Consider the following 23,760-nt stretch of genomic DNA (forward strand, 5'->3'; position numbering starts at 1 on the left):
TTACTCAGAAACCTTGGTGGGGAGCCCAGGGGTCTGGCTTTTAACAAGCGAGGTGATTCTAACACCGCGCTGCGCTCCCTCGCACAGACGTGTCCAACTCTGGGCGACCCCACGGCCGGTAACCCGCCAGGCTCCTCTCCAGTCCGTGGGATTCTCCAGGCCAGAACCCTGCAGCGGGTTGCCATTTCCTTCTCCTTTCTTCTAGTGCACCAAAGTGTGGGAATCGCTGCGATGCAGCGCCACTCACCGCTGTCAACTCTGTGCTCACGTCGGTGCCTCATCGGGGACGGCTGTGACTCAGCAGCTCACGGACTCACACCCTCCCCCAGGGCAGGCTCTGCCAGTCAGGAGCAGCGGGCCTCCCCGTCCCCCGGGGCCTCTTCCATGCACACCGGCCATACATGTGTTAGCAAACAGCAACTTGTTTTCCTCTCCAAAAAGGGATATAAAAATATCAGACAGTGACAACAAACATGCTACCAAAGGGGAAAAGAGGGGAAGGTGGGATAAACCAGGAGTTTGGGGTGAACAGCTACACACTATCATACATACAGCAGATAAACAACAAAGACCTACTATACAGCGCAGACACACTCACTGTCCTGTAATAACCTATAATGGCAAAGAATCTGAAAAGGAACACATACATAATATGTGTATGTGTGTGTGTGTACAAATATATACGAATAGATTTGCTGCACACCTAAACTAACACAACATTGTAAACCAACCATACTTCACTTTAAAAAAAAAAAAGAGCAGAGATGTGCTAACAACCAAGGGTTATTCACGACTCGCGCATGCCTTTCACATAGTTAGCGTTAAATTTGGGGAAAATACCATTTCTCGCACATGATGATTTAATCAGTATTTCCAGTCTTGGAGAAAGGGAACTGAAGAGGATCCTCCGGGCTGACGGTCATGCCCTCTGGACAGGCTAAGGGTGACCTGACTCCACAGCTCAGGAGGCCCTGTGCAGGCCTGCTCTGAAGACCACCGTTTAGATTGCTGCATTTAATTTAAATATTCCTATTTGATTTGATTCTGAGTTTATTCTAAACTCATATCAATTTTTCTAAGGACCTTTAATTTTAAAAGGAGGGGATTTGTTTTGTTGTTTTATTTTTTAAAGCTATAGATTGAATTAAAATTAAAGGTCATTTCAGCACTGAACCTTTAAGGCTCAATATATAAACCTAAATATAACATTAAAAATATAATATTTAGGTTTGGTAACAGTAGCGTGACTTTTTCTGACTGCCTTCTCTAGTCAGTTTGGAAATTAAGCCCTATTCTACCAAGGAGTGTTCATGATAATTGCTTAGTCATGTCCAACTCTTTGCGGCCCCATGGACTATGGCCCACCAGGCGCCTCTGTCCATGGAATTCTGCAGGCAAGAATACTGGGGTGGGTTGCCATTTTTCTTTTGAATACACACAGATATTATGGTGACCAGCCTCCTCGTTGGCCCTGACGCCCCCCATTTTGGTACTAAAAGTCCTGAGTGTGAGGATAGTTGGTGACCCCATCAATATATTTGACTGTTGAGGAATATGATTTAAGTTTTGAGCTGAAAGTTCTCTTTTTTTTTTAAAGCCCAATTGGCTAATTATGGTCACTTTCCCTTTAGTTAAGTAGACTTTAAACTAGATAGAGTGGAACGAAAATGTTAAACACTATGACTCAGAAGAGTGGTTTTGGAATGCTTCTCTTTACTCACAATCTTTGATTCCAGTCAGGAAACTCTACACTGTTGGTGGGAATGTAAATGGTGCAGCCACTATGAGGACAGGATGGAGATTTCTTAAAAAACTAAAAATAGAGCTACCAATGATCCAACAATTTCACTCCTGGGCATATATCCAGAGAAAACTGTAATTTAAATAGATACGTGCATCTCAGTGTTCACTGCAGCACTGTTTACAATGGCCAAGACATGAAGCAACCCAAATGTCCACTGACAGAGGAACGGATAAAGCAGACATGGTGTACACACACACATATATATTATATATTAATAAATCAATATTAATTAATATAAATAAATATATAATAATATATAATATTATTGTATGATACACACATATCATATATAATATACAATATAATATTTAATATATGAATGAATATAATATGAATGAATACAATGATATATATAAATATAATATATATTATATTATAATATAATAAAAATATTACATATATGATATATATTATATATATAATCATGTATGAGATTATATATATATAATCATGTATGAGAAAATATATGTTATATATATGTATATATGTATATATAATATGAATGAATAAAATGAATAAATATATTATTCATATTATATATATTATATTATTATATAGTATATATAAAATATATTATAAATTATTATAATATCATTATATTATATTATAATATTATATATAACAATATTGTAATGTTTGAATATGTTATATATTATATTATAAAATATTACAGAATATCATATATAATATATTATCATATTATATATTATTTTATATATTATATGATATTAATATATTATATATTATCTAATATTATATATTATAATTATAATTATATATTATATTATTTTATATACATTAAATTTTATTATATATATTAACTATATTATATATAAATCAAATATATATTAAAACAAATTAATAAAATATGTTAATTATTATATATATTATCAATAAAGATATAACTATATAAACAGATAAATAAGAGATATATACATTTACATATAAATGTAAATGTGTTATATATACATATAAATGTATATATGTATAAACATATAAATGTATATATCTGTTATATAAACTGATATATATTTAAATATATATATAAGATATAAATAATATAAAATATATTATACATAAATATATAATTATATATTAATATATTATATATGTATTATATGTTTATATATTTTATTGAAAAATATATAATGTATATTTAAAATATAAATATATAAATAAAATAAATATATGTATACATAAATATATTATAAATAAATTATATTGTATATTATATAATATAAAATTATTGTATATAATTATAATTATATTATTATATAAGTTATATATATAATTTATATATTGATTTATTATATATATATATAATGGACTATTACTCAGCCATAAAAAGGGATGAAATAACATCATTTCCAGTAACATGGATGGACCTGGAGATTATCATACTTAGTGAAGTGAGCCAGACAGAGAAAGACTAATAATATGTGATATTGCTTATATGTGGAACCTAAAAAAAATGATGCCAATGAACTTATTTGCAGAACAGAATGAGATCACAGTCAGACAAAAGAAACCTGTGGTTACTAAAGGGGAAAAGTGTGTGTGGGGGGGTTTATAAATTAAGTGATTGATTAACATTTACACACTACTATATATAAAATTAGAGAGGAAAATGGCAACCCACTCCAGTATTCTTTCCTGGGAAATCCCATGGACAGAGAAGCCTAGCAGGCTACAGTCCATGGAGTCACTAAGAGTCAGACACAACTTAGTAACCAAATAATATATATATGAATAAAATAGATAAATAAGAAGGACCTACTATATAGCACATGGAACTATACTCCATATCTTGTAAAACATATAATGTAAGAGAATGTAAGATAATAATATATATATAAAACTGAATCACTTTGCTATATACCTGAAACTAATACAACATTGTAAATTACAGTTCAACAAAAAATTTTAAAATATGTGACAAATCAAACAAAAAGTGACACCCAGGGAGAAAGGAAGAGAGGCTGATACCAACACCCAGGCTGCCTGCAGAAGGTCCCAGCAGCTTGGCCTCAACTGTCAGGAGCAGCTGGGGACCACAGCTCTCAGAAGTGGAGATGCTGCTTGGTGCTGGTCCATCTTGGGTGGCCTGCTTAAAGTTTTATTTCTTAACGGAGACACATAGTCAAACGCTCCAAACCCTGAGCTCGTGGTCAAATTCCTAGTTCCCAAGAGTGGGGGTGCCATATGATGATAGTCACGTGTCCAATCGTAGGTTTCATCTTGGCAGATGGCAGCTGTTTATTCCTACTTTTGGTCGTTTCTAAAATGAGTGTGTCTTTCTTTCCCATGTACTCTGAGCATGTAAATAAATTTCTGCATTCAGTTTCCAATTATTCATAATGTTCACAGACTGTATTCAACCCTCATAATAAACCCTTTTAAATCGACGGTGAAATTAGTGCATGGCTCTGTGAATAGCTGGAGGAGATCCTGGTTGTGGTAATTTCTTCACAAACTGCCTTCCTCACAGCACTACACCCAGTGCCGGGTATTTTTAGTGAAGCGCTGCTTCAATTATGCTAATGGTGAGTCATCTACTTTAAACTGGGCATGATAACTGATAGCTGCCCTGGTGGAAAGAACACTTAACTCAGAATATCTGGGTTTTTAATTCTGATTTTTCAGGTCATTTAGCCAGTTTACATTGGCAAGTCATTTCATCTCATGGGGTTTCAGACTATTATTACAAAATACTAAAATTAATCTTTGCTTTCATGCCCAGATATTATAGTATGAATTGGAGGATATATACTAGAAACAGTATAAACATTAGGAAATTATTAAAACTTAGAATGATTCAAAGCAAGGAAATTTAAGATTATTGCGTTCCTTTTGCATACACAGAAGTCCTAATCTTTAGACGTAAGGCAAAATAATCTGTTACTATTTGATGGGTTTTCTAAAATCTAGCTAATTGGCTCTACTCCAAAACTGCTCCTACATAATGAAGTTACAGTATCAACTTGGTAAGAATATTCTTGTTTGAGCATTTCTTTGAGATAGAGGAAAAAATGTACATTGCTGGTGCCTATCCACTCTGCTCCCAATTTTTTCTGGCTCATTCTTCCTCAAGGCAGTACCTATAGCTTAGCCCATGTTATTTCAAAGTCTGCAGCTCTAATTTAATAGAGGCCATGTATATTGGGGATGGGGAACCTCACTCAGTAAAAATCTCATTGAGTGTGTTTCTTCCTTATTGTCACCACTGACATGTGTTCAGTCTCCCTTGACTTAACTGCTGTATCTATTTTGGGTTCAAGTTTCCACTTGAAGGTGCAGCCACCCATGTTTTTACCTGGTAAGCACTTACTAAGACTGAAAATAGCTACAGTTTATTCTGTTGCTGTGGAACTAAGCCTGAGCTTCAAGTGAGGTTCCCCACTACGCTAAGTCTCCTACATACGAACCTTCAAGCTTCGAACTTCATGGTGTGAACGTGCTTTCACACGTGCAGTCCCGGAAGCGGGCTGAGGCGCCTGGTGTACGTTGTCACGTGCGTGCACCCTCCGCGGGCGGCTGTGCTTCTGTGTGCTTCACTGCACAGGACCGTATAAAGGGCAGTGGTGCGCATCTTTGTTCCAAGCCCAGGACGTCCAGAAGCGAGTGTAAAAGTAGCCATGATGTGGCTGATGCTGGTGTACTTTTCAAGGTAGCGTACTGTAAGATTTAAAATGTTTTACTTATTTTTTGTGTTTGTTTTTTATGTATTATTTATGTAGAAAGCATTGTAACCTATTACAGTACGGTACTATATAGCCGGTTGTGTTAGCTGGGTACTTAGGATAACTTTTCTGGACTTAACGAACAAATGGGACTCAATGAACCCGCTCTCAGAATGGACCTCCTTCATAGGCAGGGGACTTACTGTACCTGGAGAAGGTAAACTAGGACTTGAGAAGTTTCTCTTGGGACTGGACTGGGCTGGGAAGGGAAATGGTCAGGTAGGTACAGCCCATGACTCCTCCAGAACCATGGCAACTTCAGACTCTGCCGTGCCAGGTAACCCAGCTCTGACTACCTCTGTCCTTGTGCGTCTCCATTCAGGAGTCTCATTCCAGACAGAGGCCATACGGTTGGTGGGTCTGGTGTGGGGAGGGGCCGGAGGACTGTGGTCGGCAGCCCCACATGACTTACAGGGGGGTGGGATGGGGTGGAGGGTGCCATTACTCTTAGCAGGGTATGATGGAGAAGTTTTACCAAGCTTCAATGCTCACTTTCCACTCTCAGATTATTTAGCAAAACATGAGACAAGAGACAAGCATGCAGACCTTCCCAGACAATCCTGGATCCCAAATCTTGAACCTCAGTTGCAAAAGGGAGAAAAGTCATCATTCTTATTTCCTTCAAGGACTCTGTCCTTAATTTTGGTAGATAAAAGTAAAAGAGGAAACCTTCTTGGTGAATTTCAGGAAAAAAAAAAAAACCCACATAGATCATTCTTTACAGAATATAAAGGATGAGAAAAAAAGTTGACACAGATTTCAAGGGGAGAGATACTAAGGATGCTGACACCAAATGGTTTCCATTTTCACATTAAACTAAGGAGTGATTCTTCAGCTGGGATGGAGGTGTGATGAGGTGAGTGAAGAACATTTATAAGACATACTGTTTTCCTCCAGGAACTGTCATTAAGCCTTTTGTCCAAGCGTTGGAGAGGATAGAACATCCAAATTTAGAAATATGCACTCTAATGGGCCTAATTATCTACAGGCACGTAATGGTTAGTTGAAATCTGGGATTTATGTTTGAAATAATTTCTGTTTACTTCATTTCTGATTACAAAATTAGTATGTGTCCTCTCTAAGAAATTAGGAAAATACAAACAAAGGCCTAATGCTAAGAAGTAACTATCATTACCATTTTGTCTTATATCCTTTCAAGATTTTGTATTCATATGTGCAAATATTAAAATTTAAAATATCTATTTTTCTCTCATGCTACATTTCCATTTTCTAAAAATCAGAAAAATACCAAAACACAGATAGTATAAAATAGACAACACTCACCATCCAACACTTAATGTGTAGACATGGGTTTTCTCAAATAAAAATAGGATCATGGTGCACAAGCTGCTCTGTAACCTGCTTTTCCCACTTACGGATATCATCTCACTTTATAAACTATCATCCTTTGCTACTCCAGTGGGTCTCAACCAATGTGATTTTGTCTGGGGAACATCTGGCAATGTTGGAGACCCTGTCTGTTGTCACACTGGGTCCTACTGGCAGCTAGGGGAGAGAGACGAGAGATGCTGTGGAATATCCCACAATGCACGGGGAAGCTCCCACAATGCTCAGGGAAGCCCCCCACTGCTTTTGAGAGAAAAGAATTACTCCCTCAAAAATGTCAATAGTGCCATGGTTGAGAAACCCTGCCCTGTTCCCCAAGATCTCCCTCTTTGCAGGTACAGGGTATCAGAGAACCATTCTAGCTGAAGGGTCAGGATACATATATATATGTGTGTATATATATATGTATCTGAATCACTTCGCTATGCATGAGAAACTAACATGACACTGTAAATCAACTACAATTTAAAGCAAAAGGCAGCAGGGAAAACAGTAAAGGGCTTGAAAGGGTAATTCATGGTAGAAGAAACTCAGATTACCAAAAGCCAACTAGTTACCAATAACTCAATAAATAACACGCTATGCTATGCTTTGATAGTATTCTCAGGGAAACAGAACCTAAAACCACCTGGCGTGCTAAGTCGCTCAGTCGTGTCCAACTCTTTGGGACCCCATGGGTAGCCCACCAGGCTCCTCTGTCCATGGGGCTCTCCAGGCAAGAATCCTGGAGTGGGCTGTCATGACCACCTGGAGAGACCATGATAAACACCAACAAGGGTGTGTCAGAACGCAGGCACTCTCCCTCACTTCACCTTTATCACTGTGAAGTGGTACAACCACTCACAAAACAATTTGGTGTCACTCAGAAAAGTGAAAAATGTCCTTAACCTTGCAATCCTACAGTCAGGCATATACGTACAAACACGTGTGCATGTGTCCATCAGGAGTTGCACTCCAAATGTCCACAGCAGCCTTATGTGCAATAAGCCAAGTACTAGAAACCAACCCTGGGTTCATCAACACTAGAAGAGACATTCTCACAAGAGCATACTACCCAGCAGTGAAAAATAAATGAATTACAACCACACGAACAAATTTCACAAGGTGGTGATTTTAATCCCTAAGTCAAGTCTGACTCTTGTGACCTCATAGACTGCAGCCCACCGGGTTCCTCTGTCCATGGGATTTCCCAGGCCAGAATACTGGAGTGGGTTTCCATTTCCTTCTCCAGAGGATCTTCCCAACCCAGGAATTGAACCCGTGTCTCCTGCACTGCGGGTGGATTCTTTACTACTGCTGAGCTACCAGACATTTACATAACGTTATGCAAGAGATAAGACACAAAGGAAGAACATGATGTGTTTATTATATAAAGTATAAAAACAGGAAAAATGAAATGGTATTTTTAGAGATACATATATAGATGATAACCTATAAAGAAAAGCAAAAGAATGATTATGGACTATCCCTAAAAGTAGAATGCTAGTTATTCTTAAAGGAGAATAAGAAGAAAGCACTGCAAGACAGACATGGGGCTTGTAGACTATTGGTCATATTCATCAAGCTCATTTTCAGCAACGGTGAGATGCATGTTCACTTCGTTATAATTCTTTAATGGCCAAATAATACATTTTACGTGCTTTCCTGTATATGTATTATATTTTGCAACTTTTTACTGAGAAAAATCAAAGTACCCAGCCCACCACAATCTTCTCCAAGCATCTCATCAGATGGGAGGCATCTGTTTCTTCCACCTTCTCCTTCACACATGGAGTCAGAATTTTCAATCTAATATAGAAGAAAAAACAAAACCCCAAATAATTAACGCCTAAGTCTGGGTAGTGTCTGCATGATTTAAAGAGAGGCAATGGGAAGAGGGTTTGCATCTCCAAAGCAAGTATCTCCTGAGCCCATAAACTTTCCAGATTTGGGGAACACAAGATATTTGTAGCAAGATTATTTATTTACTCTCAGCGAAAAGGCTTCTAGAGATCTGGATGCAGGCCCCTCAGTCACTCCATAGGACAGCTTCTGAGGGTCCCTTCGGGGTCCCAGGGAAGATCTCTAGGAGTTCAAGGCCTGCCTCCCCCAGAGGCAGTTTCAACATTTTAGACCTCTTCTGTCAGATTAAGTTTATTCATGACTTAAACCAGCTAGAATAAGCCAAAATATTTCCACTTCCAATATACATAAACAATAGCCATAGGTGTTTTCTTACTTGGGATTCTTACTTGCAAGCCGCAGAGGCTGCCTCTGGTTTATATAACAGGAAAGGAGTTTATGAAAACATACTGTATCTCCCAGCATCCCTGTCAGGAACGGAGACCCACATCCGAGCTAAGCTTCCAGGATCAGCACCCCAGAGGCCGCAGCAGAGCTGGCCTGGTGAGGCGCGCAGGACCCTCCACGGCCACCCGTCAGTGCTACCCCTAGGACGGAAACCCAGGCTCGCGGTCACCGCCTCCCCAAACCCGGAAGCCGCTGCTGTCTCCACAGTGGAGTGAGGTGGCGTTGCCTTCTCCAGACGCTCACTCCCAGGTGGAGGCCTCATATTCAACACCTCTGACTGGTGGCACCGAGGCACATATACCAGCCATGCCGGAAGCTAAGAAAGAATGCTATGGGTTCCACTGATGCCCTATACATTCAGAAATCATAACGATGTCCACTTGGTGGTAGACGTCTGTGGTCTTTGGCTTAAGAAACTTGCTGTCTGGTAATGACTTATAGAAACAGAACTTCAGTGGCTGCCAATTTCTAAGTACATGATTGATGATATTTTTAACTCTCCAGAAAAAAGCATGGAATTGCACCATCTGCTTTGCTCTTTTGTCCCTGGTGGGCAATCCGTTTCACAGAGTCACCGTGATTCAGAGGAGACAGAGGTGGGGTCTTTTGCTGAGGCTGTATGCATATTTTATATCCATTTCCCACACCACTTAGAAGCATCTGGTCACCACCAATGTCCCATTCAGCCATTTTGAAGGAAGAGGTTGGTGTAGAAGAGCCGTGCTAGGATGAAAACCCACTTTCCAGTGATTCTGAGGTCCTGGGGTCTCCAGGGGAGGGTTTGTGGGGAAAGGTCACAGGCTAGATTGGACGCCAGGTGGGTGACGACAGCCATGTTGCCCCCTCACCAGCTGCTGGGTTTCAAAGCTGCCTTCAAAGAATTCCTACTACACTGGAGAGGGATTTGAGAGTGTGAAATCAGGCTACTTTTTTTTTTTTTTTCCTCTTCTTGTTAGCAATTTGCGACATTTGCTTTCTACCCTGGGACCTTCAGCTTCAGAGCACACCATCTCTCTGCACACTTAAAATCTATTTTTACGTAGGAATGTTAAGATACCTGGTGGGAGTGAGGTGGGTGGTAAGTGGCAGGGGGAAGAGAGAGAAAGCTGTGGGGATTTCTTTTTTTCTTACTTGAAAACAATTTAAAGCAATTTTATTCATCTTGGGGCATATTACTATTATCTTCATTATTACCAATATTACACTTTTTTTTTTTTTTACCTTAGAAACTGGAGTTCAGAGGTGATCATCAATTCAAGTTGTAAAGATGTTTTTCACAGGAGGGCTTCAGATACTTGGGGAATTTTTGCTTTATTTCCTGATTTAACTAAGCTTTGAGTTTTGTGGGCTCCTTACGTTCTGTCGTGTCTGATTGATAGGGGACAGCTGGACCAGGGTGGGTTGTATGGGTGGCTGAGAGGACTTGTGGGACGCACAAGACTTCAGACGCAGATTAGGGACCAATACAATTAGGGGAGGCCTGGACGCAGGAAGGGAGAAGACAGATGGAATGAGGGGTTTGACAGAAGAGATGGTGCCCTGCTACTCATTTTCCTAAGAGAAAATCTCCCTGTCTTCCTTTTTCAGAACACTGAGATGGAAAGTCAATGTTTATTTGAAGTCACAGGGAAGTAGAGGGCTTTGTTCAAAACATATGTTTACATTCCTAAGAAATACACCGAATCCAGATGGAAATGAGAAACGGTGTTACCTAATGAGGCCATCCGTGACACAGGAGTTAGGAATCAGAAGACGTTTCTACTCTGGAGACTTGTAAGAGGAGGAAGCTACCGAATGAACCACTGAATTGATGGGTGGCACATGAAGAGCTCAAAATTATATCCTCTAATATTTAGGAACTTAGTATATACGATAAATCTACTATTCCAATTCATTGGTAATGGTTATTAGACTAGATGCCTATCCATCTGGAAGAAATAAAAGTACACCCCTTCCTTACACCATATGTGTACTAAAATAACAGATAGGTTAAAGATATAATATTTTAAAATGAAAATATAAAAAGAAAGCATAGGGGACAAGGTGAGTGACATAAAAATAACACAAAAACAAGACTTCACAAAAGAAGCTGACTAGTGCACATAAAAATGAAAAACTATACAGCAAAGATGCTATAAACAGAAATTTTCAAATGCTAGATTGGGAGAAACTGTTTGCCACCTATATGATCAATATTCCTAATATATTAAAAGCTGTAATATATTGATAAGTAAAATATAAAAATGAGCAAAAGATATGTAATACAAATAGTGACTAAGCCTCCAAAAAAATGCTCGGTGTTACTCTAGTTTGGGAAATTAAAACAACAATAAGATGAAATTTTTACAAGAATAAAAAGCAAATTATGGCTTTTTACTTTTTAGTATAATATTTTTTCAAGAAAGGAAGGAAGAAAGGCCCAATCTAGAGGCATAAATATGTTTTGAAGGATAAGAATACTGAGGAAATACTGAACCAAAAGGCAAGAGGTCTAACTTTTCTATTCATATATCTTTGTAGTGTTTTACTTATGCTAATGAGGACATTACTTTTGTGATTTAAAAAAGTCCAACAATGAAGCATTGTCTTAAAAAATTAACTCTTTTAATTAATTAGGACAAATAAAGAGTCGAGAAAAATTTCTAGACTCTGGTCTGGCCAATTGATCCACTATGTTGTAACTTTCATTGACATAAAGACATTTTCTGTGACAATAAATACACATTTTCATGTAATAAATACTTGTTTGTTTATACTAAAAGTAAATATCAGCTTATAGGCTAAGATTCAATAAATATTCATTTCTTTCAAATCAAGGTAATTTTGACCGTGAGTTCTTTCATCACATGAGGTGTGGGGACATTCTGTCTCCATTACGATTGGGCCCTGACCTCACCCAAGGTCTCTCCAGACACCTGAGAAATGGCAGCGGTCTGGAGACAGAAGATGTGGGTTGAGACTGGTCTTCCACCCTCCGGATGACCCTGGGCATGTGGATGTCGTTCCTTGAGCCTTGGGTTCCTCATCTACAATATAGAGTTGGTATCATTTGTCCTAGGTGGCTCACAGAGGCATCATGGGATCATGGCTCTTTAATTCAAACCCTAGGGTCTTCATGATCTGGTGAAAATGCTCTGTGCTGAAGCCCAGGGTAACCTAGAACTTCGTGGAATGACTGCCAACTGTACTGTGTGAAGAAAGCCAAGTCTTTGAGAGAATAATGTGTTTACAGTTAAATCTTAGAGAATGGGGGCAAGCTGAAGGAAGTGGGGAGGAAAGAGTCACCTGGAATTCAGGTCTCAGCAAGTTAAATCATCAAACACGTCAGCAGACCTTCCTGGGACAAGATCTCCGAATATCTAAGTCAGTGCTTTCTCCAACAAAACTGTTGGATGGAATGGTTTAATTTATAGTTTTAAATTAAATGATCCTTGCTTTTTGCACTCATCACAGAGAAATTCTTGCAGAATGACTAACGACTTCATTAAATATCTCGGATAACTCTTTAGAGACATGTTTTTCATCCAGATACTTGTCACAAGAGTCTGAGAAAACAGGGAGATGGTTTATGAAATGTTTAATGAATGTCTGTAATAGCAGCCGTTGTGTTTACAGCCACGACTCAGGACCGCTCTGTGAGCGCTCCCTGGATGAGGGGCACCTGTGCTGCCAGTATTTGAATGGTGCTTTGTCTGTCCTACAGGGGAGGCGATGTCAGGGGAAGGTAACATGCTGTTTAAGGAATAAGAGCCTGCTTTTCTCCTAAATCGGCCATTGAACCAGTGGCTTTCCCTAGGCCTTTGTTTACTCTCATGTTAAATAAGGCGTTCAGATCATTAGTCCCTGCTGTCATGTGATAATAGAAGGTGCCAGCTAGTAGAGAGATTTTGGCTTTTGAACTGACTGTCTAGGTGTTGCATTTTGTGTTTCTTGACAACTTGCAATTTCTGTGTATAGTGGTTTGATTTCAGTATCCATGAAATGTAATTTTGTATTGTATGTATTAGAGAATCATTGCTTTGAAACTGAAACTAAACCAATTACCCTAATGATTAACATTTACCTTGATTAGTAATGACTAATAATAAGGATAGCTGAAACTTACCCTAAGCTATACTAATCAACGAGTTGCTTAACTTGACGCCCTCTTACCCACTATGACCCCCTAGTGCAAAGGTCAGAAAACCATGCCCCGTGGGCCATGTCTAATAAGACATTTGTTTTGTGGACAGTTTTATCGGAACACAACCACACTCATTTCTTGACATATTGTCTATAACTGTGTTCATGCTACATCAACAAATGAGTCATTGATACAGAGACCTGATGGCCCACAAAAGCCTAAAATATTTACTATCTGACCCTTTACAGAGAAAGTTTGCCAAATCCTGGACTAATGTATTTCTCACCTTAGTTGGGAGGCCTGCTCTATAGAGGAAAGACTGTATCTCCTGGGCTGACATTTGGGGCCTGACTGGCTCAGCCAATGATGTTCCATTTTTCTCTTCTGTGAAGACTCTGTTCCATCCAGTCCATCCCAGTCTCTTGTCTATTCCTTGCAGATGAAGTATCCTCACCTCCCCACTCCTTGGCTTAAGCATTCAATGAGCAAAGTGGCTATAATTAATTCACAGAGTCCTTGCCTCTCAAAGTACAGTCCATGAAGCAGCAGCATTGATATCAGCTGGACATTTGCTAGAATTACAGAATCTCAGGCCCCAACCCAGACTAACTGGATAAGAATTTGTATTTTAACAAGATCCTTGGATGACGTGATACACTGATCTAGAGCAGTGCTGTCCTAGCCAACAGAACCTTCTGTGGTGATGGAAATGTTCCCGCTCTGCAATATCCAACATCACAGCCCCTTGGGACGCTTGGGCAACTTACTTGTGGCTTGTACAACTCAGAGACTCCATTTTTAACTTTTACTTATATTAATTCAGGCTTATAAAGCAGGAAGCCACATGGAGCTGGTGGCTACCACATGGGAGAGTACAGCTCTAAACCATACCCTGAGAAAAGGATCCCAGGGGGGGCACTTGTAGTCCATTTCCATCAGCCTCCACAATCACCTGGAGCATTCCAACATTGGTCTGAGCCTGAAAGAGGATACACCCAGAGGGATGTCCAGCAAGGTTCCTATGGGGTTCTTATGGATGAACTGCTCAAAGGGTCCCCCAAAGCCTAAGGCAGGGTCGTTGACTATGCCTGGAAACTTCAAGGGCCAAATCCTCCCAAGGCAACTGTTGAGCCCAGTCAGTAAGTAGTTGACACGTGGAGAGGATCAAGCCTGAGGATCTATCACAGGGAGGTGGTGGAGGAGGAAATACCTCCATTCAACCTTTGTATCCAGCTGAGGGAACCTGTCCAGCAGACAAAGGCTTGCAGGCTCAGACCTGACTCTCCCCTTAACCTAAACACACAAGCCTAAGGACCAGAAGGCTGAAAACCACAGGACTTTTGGAGGTCATCTTACACAATCTTTTTAATACGTGGTTGCTTTTACCGAGGCCCTTAGAGGGTGAGCAGGAAGGACATGCAGGGACTCAGTGAGGGCTGAACCCAGGCCATCTTTTCAGTCTCACAGTTCAGCATGTCCATCTTAAGTCAGAGCAAAGACCCCTTCCATCCAGTCTGCTCAGAATCTGTGTCCTCACCGAGCCTGAGGTCTCCCATCCACCTGCTCCCCAGGGCTCACTGCCTCACACCCTTTTGCTCTGAGTCCAGGATTGCTATTAAAGAAGGAAGCAGCCTCTGGGTGACTAATTCCTATCTCTCCCCAGAAGAGCCCTGACTGTCCTAAGGCCAACATTCAGTTTCTTAGGACTTCCTTAACAGATGACCGTAAACTTCTTGGCTTAAAACAGCAGAGATGCATTATGTCATGGCTCTGGATGTTAAAGGTCCAAAATCAAAGGCTGTGCTTTCTGTCAAGTTGCTTCAGGAGATCCTGCTCCTTCTCCCAGCTTCTGGGAGAAGCTTCCTTGGCCCGTGGTAGCAAAACTCTGCTTCTGTCTTCATGGGTCTTCTTCCCTGTGTCTCTCTGTATTCTTCTTTCCCACCTCTTAAAGGCTTCTTAGGGTGAAGTTAGAACTTATCCAAATCAAAGATAATCTTGTCTTGAGATCCCTGCCTTACTTACACCTGCAAAGATCATATTCGAAGGTAACAGAGTTTAGAATGTGGACATTTCTTTCTGAAGCATGATTCAGCTCACTGTATCCAGTGTAGGATCCTCTCCAGGCAGCCTTCCCTCATGCGGGTTTCAGCCTGTTCTCCTCTGGGCCATCCTGTCCATCCCCCAGACACCCTGCAGAGGCTCTACAAAGCTTGCTCCCTGGAGCAGGGAAGCGGGAGCGCCCGACAGCTCTCTGTGGTTTCCTTTGCTCTGCAGAAGCTTGTGAGTTTCATTGGGTCCCATTTGTTTGCTTTTGCCTTTATTTCTATTGCCTTGGGAGACTAACCTAAGAAAGCATTGGTACAATTGGTGTCAGAAAATGTTTTGCCTATGTTCCCTTCCAGGACTTTTATCGTGTCGTGTCTTGTATTTAAGTCTTTAAGCCATTTTGAGTTATTTCTGTGCACTGTGTGAGGGTGTGTTCTCGCTGCGTTGGTTTACATGCAGTTGTCTAACTTTCCCAGCACCACTTGTTGAGGAGACTGTCTATTCCCACTTTATAGCCTTGCCTCCTTTGTTGAAGATTAACTGACTGTAGGTGTGTGGCTTTACCTCTCTGTTGTGTTCCATTGATCCGTGTGTCTATTTTTATACCAATACCACAGTTTTCATGACCATAGTTTGAGGTCTAGGAGAGTTATGCCCCCAGCTTTGTTTTTTTTTCCCCCTCAGTATTATTTTGGCAATTCTGATTGTTTCATGGTTCCACATAAATTTTGGGATTATTTGTTCTAGTTCTGTGAAAATGAAAGAACTCTCTGAATGCTGGTGTTCACTTTATCTGTACACCTTGGAGGCAAGGAGACCTCCAGGGTTCTGTGCCCCCTTTCCTGCTCTGCCCTCCTGCCACATGCCTCAATGGCACAACGTCATGCAGAAGCCATCGCTTCCACTGCCCCCCAGTTTGGTCCTGGCCCTATAGTCCCCACTCAGGATGCTTCCATACCCACCAGGAGGATGCCCAGAGGATGCCGCCTAGTCACCAAGGTGTCGGATGCTCTTCCACGGCCTCCCACCTGCACTCCCTGCATTAATATTACATCTCCAGCCTCTAGAGAATCTTAGGCCCAGGGAAGGCACAGTGACTGTGACTGGGCCAGACTTAGACACTCAGCCTTGGGAAACAGCCATAGATTGAACCAAGGACCTTTCAAGAAGATACGAATTCGGAAGCCTGGAGACAGCAGACTGAGTGGGAAGGGGCACTGCCACTGGCCATGAAGCTTTGCCCCTTCCGAGCGGGTGATCCTGTAGGGTGGCTGCCAGGTGGGGCTGCGTGCAAGCAAGACAAGCCCGATTACCCGGGACCCGTGTGCGGAGGGCTGCAGACACAACGCCAAGTGGTCTGAGAGCTCAAGGACAAGACAGAGGTGCCTCATCAGTTGCCGCTTTCCTTACTCCTTACACTGTACTTTGGAACGTATCAGTTTTCCAATAATCCCTTTTAAAGTCAACAAGCCTGAGTGGGTTTCTGCTCTCTGTGACCAATAACCTTCCCCCAAACTTGTCTGGTTTAAAATCTGTTACACTGTGAAAATCAGCATGGTGGGAAGAGTATCTAATAAGAAAGTCATTCAATTAGTTTGCTATTGAAAGAACAAATGGCAAAAATAAACAAGATCCAATGAGCAAATTCTTTCTGGGCCACTGTAATTAAACAGATTGGCATTATGATTTATAAATCAATTGCTTGGGTGTTTTTGTCAATGCAAATTATTCTTCCCCTCAAGAACCTGATCCTTTGTGGATAAGGTGATAAAGTTGTGCTTTTGAATCTGAAATTTGAGGTGACAGCCACAACAATCACAAGGACTTGATTAAGCATCTTGGCAACTCTGCACATTCTTAGTACATCTGTTGCTGGAAGCTTTGCCAGAGAACAGATGAAAACCAGGAGGAAAGAAAGACAGAATGTGCTTGATCCTGGATGAAACTGACCTACCGAAGGCTCAGGTTTAGACTTTTACATCTGGATTATTATTTGGGTTTTGAGGATGCAGGAGGGTTAAGATGCCCCGGCAATATTTTGTCGGTTCGGCATCCTCCTTGGAGCAGAAGATTCAAGGCAGTTACTCAGCTATAGTAATGGTAGATATACAAGAGTTCATACTGTACATTTTTTTAATGAAAGAGATTGAATGTCAGAGAAAAATGGCTTGAATTTTTGTTTTCTATAAAGTTAGAAAGCATGTGGAGAAAACTGAAATGTCTGTGTCACCTTTTTGTGCCCTGTTTATAAAGTTCACCTATTGGGCAGGTAGCAAGGAGGAGAGAAGGTTTGATACTTCAGTTCTGGCTTTTTCAGGGTGATGTTATGTAAGCAAGTAAGATACATTAAGCTTTCCCTCAGGGCAAATATATGGCACTTCAGAGAATTTACTCAGCCTTAAATAAATCTTCTAAAAATGGAAGATTCTTCGCCTAACCACTAGAATTGAATTTTCTTTTCCTTTTCTCTCACAATAGTTATGAGCATTTTTCTATGAAAAATCTTTGATCTCACTAGAAGTCTTAAAGAAATCTGAACTGATGAGAAAAGCAGAGAGTTAAAAATCCTAAAGACATGAATTCCACTCTTAGTCTTAAACTGAATGTCAGTTTTTTGATATGCAAAACTATAAGGGGAAAGCCTTACTAAGGTGATGAGAATGGAAAGAGGTAGCTTTTACCTGTGGTTCCCAATCTCAGGTTCTCATTAATCACCACTTAAATATAAGAATGCCTGTTCCTGCACAGTTGACACAGACTTTGTGAGACTAGGCATGGGAATCAGTATATTTTTAAAATATTTTGGGTTTTAGAATCTTAAGGCAGCCAGTACAGGGCAAGAACAAGGAACCAGTGTTTAAATCATCTTTAACTTGAGACTTTTTTAGAAGAAAAAAAAAAAAGAGTGTACGTGTGTGTGTGTATAGTCTTTCTTGATTAGTTAACCCATACTGATGGAACAGGCTACCAGGGCCTACCAGTGGATGAAGGTGGGAGTAATTTATCCCATTCACATGTTCTGCTAGCAAGATTGTATCAGGTGGTAATTTCAGTTGACACAGACTATAATGAATGATGTAATTTCAGGTTGGTCCAGTTTAATTCCCGAAAAATTACATCAGAAAACTAGAACATTATGACACATTCCTGACTAAATAACAATAGATGGGGCTGCAAGAAGATCCAACCAGTCAATCCTAAAGGAAATCCATCCTGAATATTCATTGGAAAGACTGATGCTAAAGCTCCAATACTCGGGCCACCTGATTCGAAGAGCCGACTCATTGGAAAAGATCCTGATGCTGGGAAAGATTGAAGGCGGGAGAAGTGGGTAGCAGAGGATGAGATGGTAGGAGGCATCACCGGCTGAATTTGAGCAAACTCTGGGAGACAGTGAAGGACAGGGAAGCCTGGCCTGCTGCAGTCCATGGGGTCACAAAGAGTCTGAAAAGACTTAGTGACTGAACAACAACAACAAAACTCCTAGGGATACTTCATTTCCATTTGTAAGCAGCTTTTGGCAGGAAAGAGCTCTCTGCAGGAAGCCCCTTTGTCTTGTCACCAACCTTAAACCAGGCACCCCCAACCCCCTACCCCGTGTTCTATTCATCTCTGGCCCTAGCATACACATTCAATCTTTTGATCACACATACTTTGCCTAGCCTGTTAATTCTTCCTGTAGGTCCCACAGAACTAGAAGAAGAGAAGTAGACATTTCAAGTAGAAATGAATTTCAGGTAGTAATTAACAGGTGACCCTATCTCTTCCCCAGCTTCCCCTTCGGTAATCTTATGAACAAACTGTGTGAACAAGACATCTAAGGAAAGATCACAAGTGAACTTGCCTGCATGCAGTTGGGGTGGCAATGACTCAGACCCCTCATCTCAGTGATCAACTTAGATTACTTCCCTTTTTACTTTTAAAAACTTCATGGCTGAGCAGAATCTTTGAAGATGGTTCTTGGGGGCCATTGAATCCACCATCTCCCCAGGTTGCTCATATTCTGATCAAAAGGAACTTTCCTTTCTACCAACATCTTTGCGAGCAGCTAGACATGCTTCAGTAACACACTGAGGTCATGGGTTGTATTTCTTCACTAAATATGGGATCCTTTTAATATCATAATGCATGCACGTGTGCTAAGTCACCTCAGTTGTGTCCAACTCTGCAACCCAATGGACTGTAGCCCACCAGGCTCCTCCTGGATTCTCCAGGCAAGAATACTGGAGTGGATAGCCATTCCCTTCTCCAGGGGATCTTCCCAACCCAGGTCTCCCACATTGCAGGCGGATTCTTTACCAGCTGAGTCACAGTGGCCAGTTAAAAATCTCACGTAGCTCTTGTCCAGGTGGGTTTCTGATCCTGTGAACCCTGCTGACAGTAGGTAGAGCCCCAGGTTAGACATCAAAAGTTTGATGCTCTGTTGTTCTTTCCCACATAGTCTTTGACCTCCTGTAAATCAACAGAGAAACTCATCATGGACCTGAGACAGACTATCTGGGGGCTTTTGGTCCAGTTACTCATCACCAGAACTGCATGAGGTCCAACCCAGAGTCATCTGGGTTTGTGACTTCTTTGAACCTTGAAGAGCTACAGTTCAGCAAGGTGTCCCTAGAACATAGATTACACAAAAAGGAACTGAACAATGAATCTTGATGAAGTTCTTGTTTTTTCTCTATTACCAAGTTTTAGATGCTTCTGCAGCTTTTAGTTATTTTTTTCCCTCTCTCTCACATTTTTACCAAGCCAATAGATTTTTCTTTTTAATACCCTGCAGGGAAAAACTCACAGTCATTGTCTTCAGGAATACTGAACTTTTGCATGCACTCTGGCACAGAAATGATTCCAAAAGCAAAGCACAGACTTAAAACTCGCTCACATCTTGCACATCACATGTGATTCACTAATGCTATTTTTGAATCTTGAAAATTTTTAAAGAAAATTCAAAAACAAAAATGAAATTATTGCCAGAGATATCCATCCATTACTAACAGCTAGTCAGTATACTTAGAGGATAATTTGATTCAAGTGAAAAAAAGATTTCATTTCATAAATCTATTGTCACCACTCAAGGGAAATAAAATACCAGAGCTTGAATTTTCTAAAACAAACAGTTTTATAATTTCAGTTGCTAGGATAAAACTGTGTTTATACAGCCATTTATTACCTCAAAGCAATCTGCAAATTATTTTACAGCTCTGTTAGTGAATGGATCTGATTAAAAACTCACTGTCATGATAAACACTCCATATTATTCTCACATTTATTTACTAAAGCTGTTACTAGCAAATTACCTAATCGAAACTCCTGTTCCTCTATAAACATCACCTGTGCCTTGACCTTTATCCCAGTGCTTGTAAAATGATTCCAGGGGTGGGAACAGAGGAAAAGGAGGGAGGGAATGAAAGAGAGAGAGAGAAAGAGAGAAAAGGGTAACTGCTGTATTTTCTCAGTTACCTCTTCTAATCTAAACTTGCTAACTTATCTCTCTAACTTTGTAGTCTCCCTGATGGACTTTTCAGAAAACACCTTTCTTCCTTACATCTTTATCCGTGTGACTTTGCTTTTATCCTCTGCCTGATAACATCTCTCAGCATTTTATACCATCTCCATCTTACATTCAAGGCTCTTTGCTGCCTTTTTTCCCCTGATTTCTATTCAACACCTTCCATTACTAAGTCCTCTTAGCTTTGCTACTTGCCCTCAATAAGTGGCATAATTAATAGGCAATCAAACACAAACTCAGGGTGCTCCATCTGACAATGATATCAGCCTCAGTGATGAATTCCTCAGTTCCTGTGCCCAAATGCTTGACATTAAAATACTCAATCTCACAATAGTTTGTGGTGTTTCTAAGACACTGGCCAGCAACAGTCATCTTGTATGACTGCTGGGTTAAAAGCTTAATATCTGAAGCTTAGGCAAAAACGTTTCATGAAACATTATTGTGTGCTTACAGAGACCAGGCACTCTGCTAGGAGGTGGGAAACAGTGGTGAATAAGAAAGATCTAGACTTTACTCTCATGAAGTTAATGACCAAGTGTAGGAGACAGACTTTAAGAAGCAATTCCTTAATACATGGTGCAGTTATGGGGGTTCTGGGGAAACGACAGTGCCATGAAAGCTTGTAACCTGATGGCCGAGCCTCCGCTGGTATCATGGAAAGTGGCTCCAAGAAACTGACACTTAGACCAAGCCCTGAAGGAGGGTTACCAAGTGACAAGTGAGAAAAGAAGGGCTCCACCTGGAAGAATAGCAAGCCCCCAGGTCCTGAGGTTGGGGAGTAAGAGAAAAAGCACAAGGAAGCTAGAGCACCTTGAGCAGAGAAACCTCCAGATGCGGTGAAACTGTAGAGACAGGCCAGGGGCAAACCAGACCGTGCCCCTGGGCAGCGAGTGCAGGATTTCAGGCAGGGAAGCGAGGTAAGACTTGTATTTTAGGAACACGGCGGTAGTGCAGGAGAGAATGGATTGGTAGGGGCTAAGCGCAGAAGCAAGGAGAGCAGTCAGGATGCTGCTGAAATTCAGGAAGGAGGAGACGCTGAATTGGACTATGTGGAAACTGTAGAAACAGAAAGAAATAGAGGATTCAGGAGATGTTTAGGAAATGAAACAAGCAGAAGCAAAAGGCAAATATTTGACTCATTTTCTGAGCTTCCCTGATGGCTCAGTTGGTAAAGAGTCTGCCTGCAATGCAGGAGACCCTGGTTCAATTCCTGGGTCAGGAAGATCACCTAGAGAAGGGAAAGGCTCCCCACTCCAGTCTTCTGGTCTGGTCCACGGAGTCCAAAAGAGTGGGATGCAACTTTCACTTTCTTTGTTTTTACAGAAATCTTTGTCCACATTTTATTATTTTTTTCTTTGTTTTATTAAATTTTATCTTCTGTTGAAGCATAGTTGATTTATAATGCTATGTTAACAGTTTCAAGTGTCTGCAGAGTGATTCAGTTATACAGACACAGGCGTCCTCTTCAGATTCTTCTGAAGTGCTCTCTTTTATCAAAGACATAGCAACTATGGATTACCAGCTTTCCAAGAAAAAGCACATAACAAAATGTGGAATTTAAGTACTCCTGGAATATCGGAGAACACACAGATATCTATTTCTCACTATAGGATATTGGAAAAACTACTTTTAACTTCTCAGAACACCATTTTTCTTCATCTGTAACGTGGGGATCAAACAACCTATTTTGTTCTGCTACTTAGTAGAATCCTTCTGCTACTTAAACAAGACGGTATGAAAGTGAAGCGAAGTGAAAATCACCCTGTCATGTCCGACTCTTTGTGACCCCATGGGCCAAACAGGCCACGAACTCTCCAGGCCAGAATCCTGGAGTGGGTAGCCTTTCCCTTCTCCAGGGTATCCTCCCACCCCAGGGGTCAAAACAGGATCTCCTGCATTGCAGGTGGATTATTTACCAACTGAGCCACAAGGGAAGCACAAATAAGATGGTATATTACATTAGAAATGATAGTAAGACTTCTGGAATACAATTGGTATAAAAGAAAAGTTAGCTAAGACTTTTATCCTGAGAGTCATCACTGTGAGTATAATCATCACATCACAATTTTCCAGGCTGCTTAAGAGCTCCAGGTAGCTAAATGTTGGATCGTCCAGCGCACGTGCATGTGTGTGTATGTGTGTGTGTGTGTGTGTGTGTGTGTGCAGTCACTCAGTCGTGTCTCTTTATTACCCCATGGACTGTAGCCTGCCAGGCTCCTCTGTCCATGGGATTCTCCAAGCAAGAATAGAATACTGGAGTGGGTAGCCATTTCCCCCTCCAGGGGAGATTCCTGACGCAGGGATAGAGCCCCAGTCTCCTATGGCTTCTGCACTGGCAGGCAGTCACCTGGGAAGTCGCCAGCTTTTATCTCATGCATTTTCATCCCTGACTCTGGTATTTGGGAATAACTAATTTTGGGAAACCAGAAATCTGGTTGTATAAAGCCAAGTTTGTGGTACATTATTATGAGCACAACATACGAAATGCTTGGCTGGATGACTCACAAACTGGAATCAAGATTGTCGAGAAAAGTGTCAACAACCTCAGATGTGTAGATGATACCACTTTAACGGCAGAAAGTGAAGAACTAAAGAGTCTCTTGATGACAGTGGAAGAGGAGAGTGAAGAAGCTGGCTTAAAACTCAACATTCCAAAAACAAAGATCTTTGTGCCCAGTCCCATCACTTCACGGCAGACAGACAGGGAAACAGTGTCAGACTTCATACTTTTGGGCTCCAAAACCAATGCAGATGAAGACTGCAGCCACAAAACTAAAAGACACTTGCTCCTTGAAAGAAATGCTACGACAAACCTAGACAGTGTTTTACAAAGCAAAGATATCACTTTGCCAGCACAAGTCCACCCAGTCAAAGCTATGGTTTTTTCCTAGTAGTTATGTACAGA

General features: G+C 40.7%; 1 protein-coding gene and 1 long non-coding RNA gene across 2 annotated transcripts in view; one reads left to right on the forward strand and one right to left on the reverse strand.

The window, feature by feature from the left end:
* The first annotated feature begins 231 nt into the window (after positions 1-231).
* The window catches only part of LOC122687904, a 38,444-nt gene continuing 14,915 nt past the window's right edge, over positions 232-23,760 (forward strand). The window contains exons 1-3 of the mRNA XM_043893637.1: positions 232-405; positions 4,293-4,347; positions 5,185-5,471. Of these exons, the coding sequence (XP_043749572.1) occupies positions 232-405; positions 4,293-4,347; positions 5,185-5,471 (516 nt within the window). The remainder of the gene's footprint in view (positions 406-4,292; positions 4,348-5,184; positions 5,472-23,760) is intronic.
* On the reverse strand, positions 7,536-23,192 carry LOC122688099. The gene is made up of 4 exons (XR_006339334.1): positions 23,047-23,192; positions 22,663-22,665; positions 20,678-20,683; positions 7,536-7,552 (listed from the first exon to the last, which is right to left on the reverse strand). It is a non-coding gene; the product is annotated as an uncharacterized LOC122688099 (long non-coding RNA).

This window comes from Cervus elaphus, chromosome 32, assembly GCF_910594005.1.
Source record: "Cervus elaphus chromosome 32, mCerEla1.1, whole genome shotgun sequence".
NCBI classification, from domain to species: Eukaryota; Metazoa; Chordata; class Mammalia; order Artiodactyla; family Cervidae; genus Cervus; species Cervus elaphus.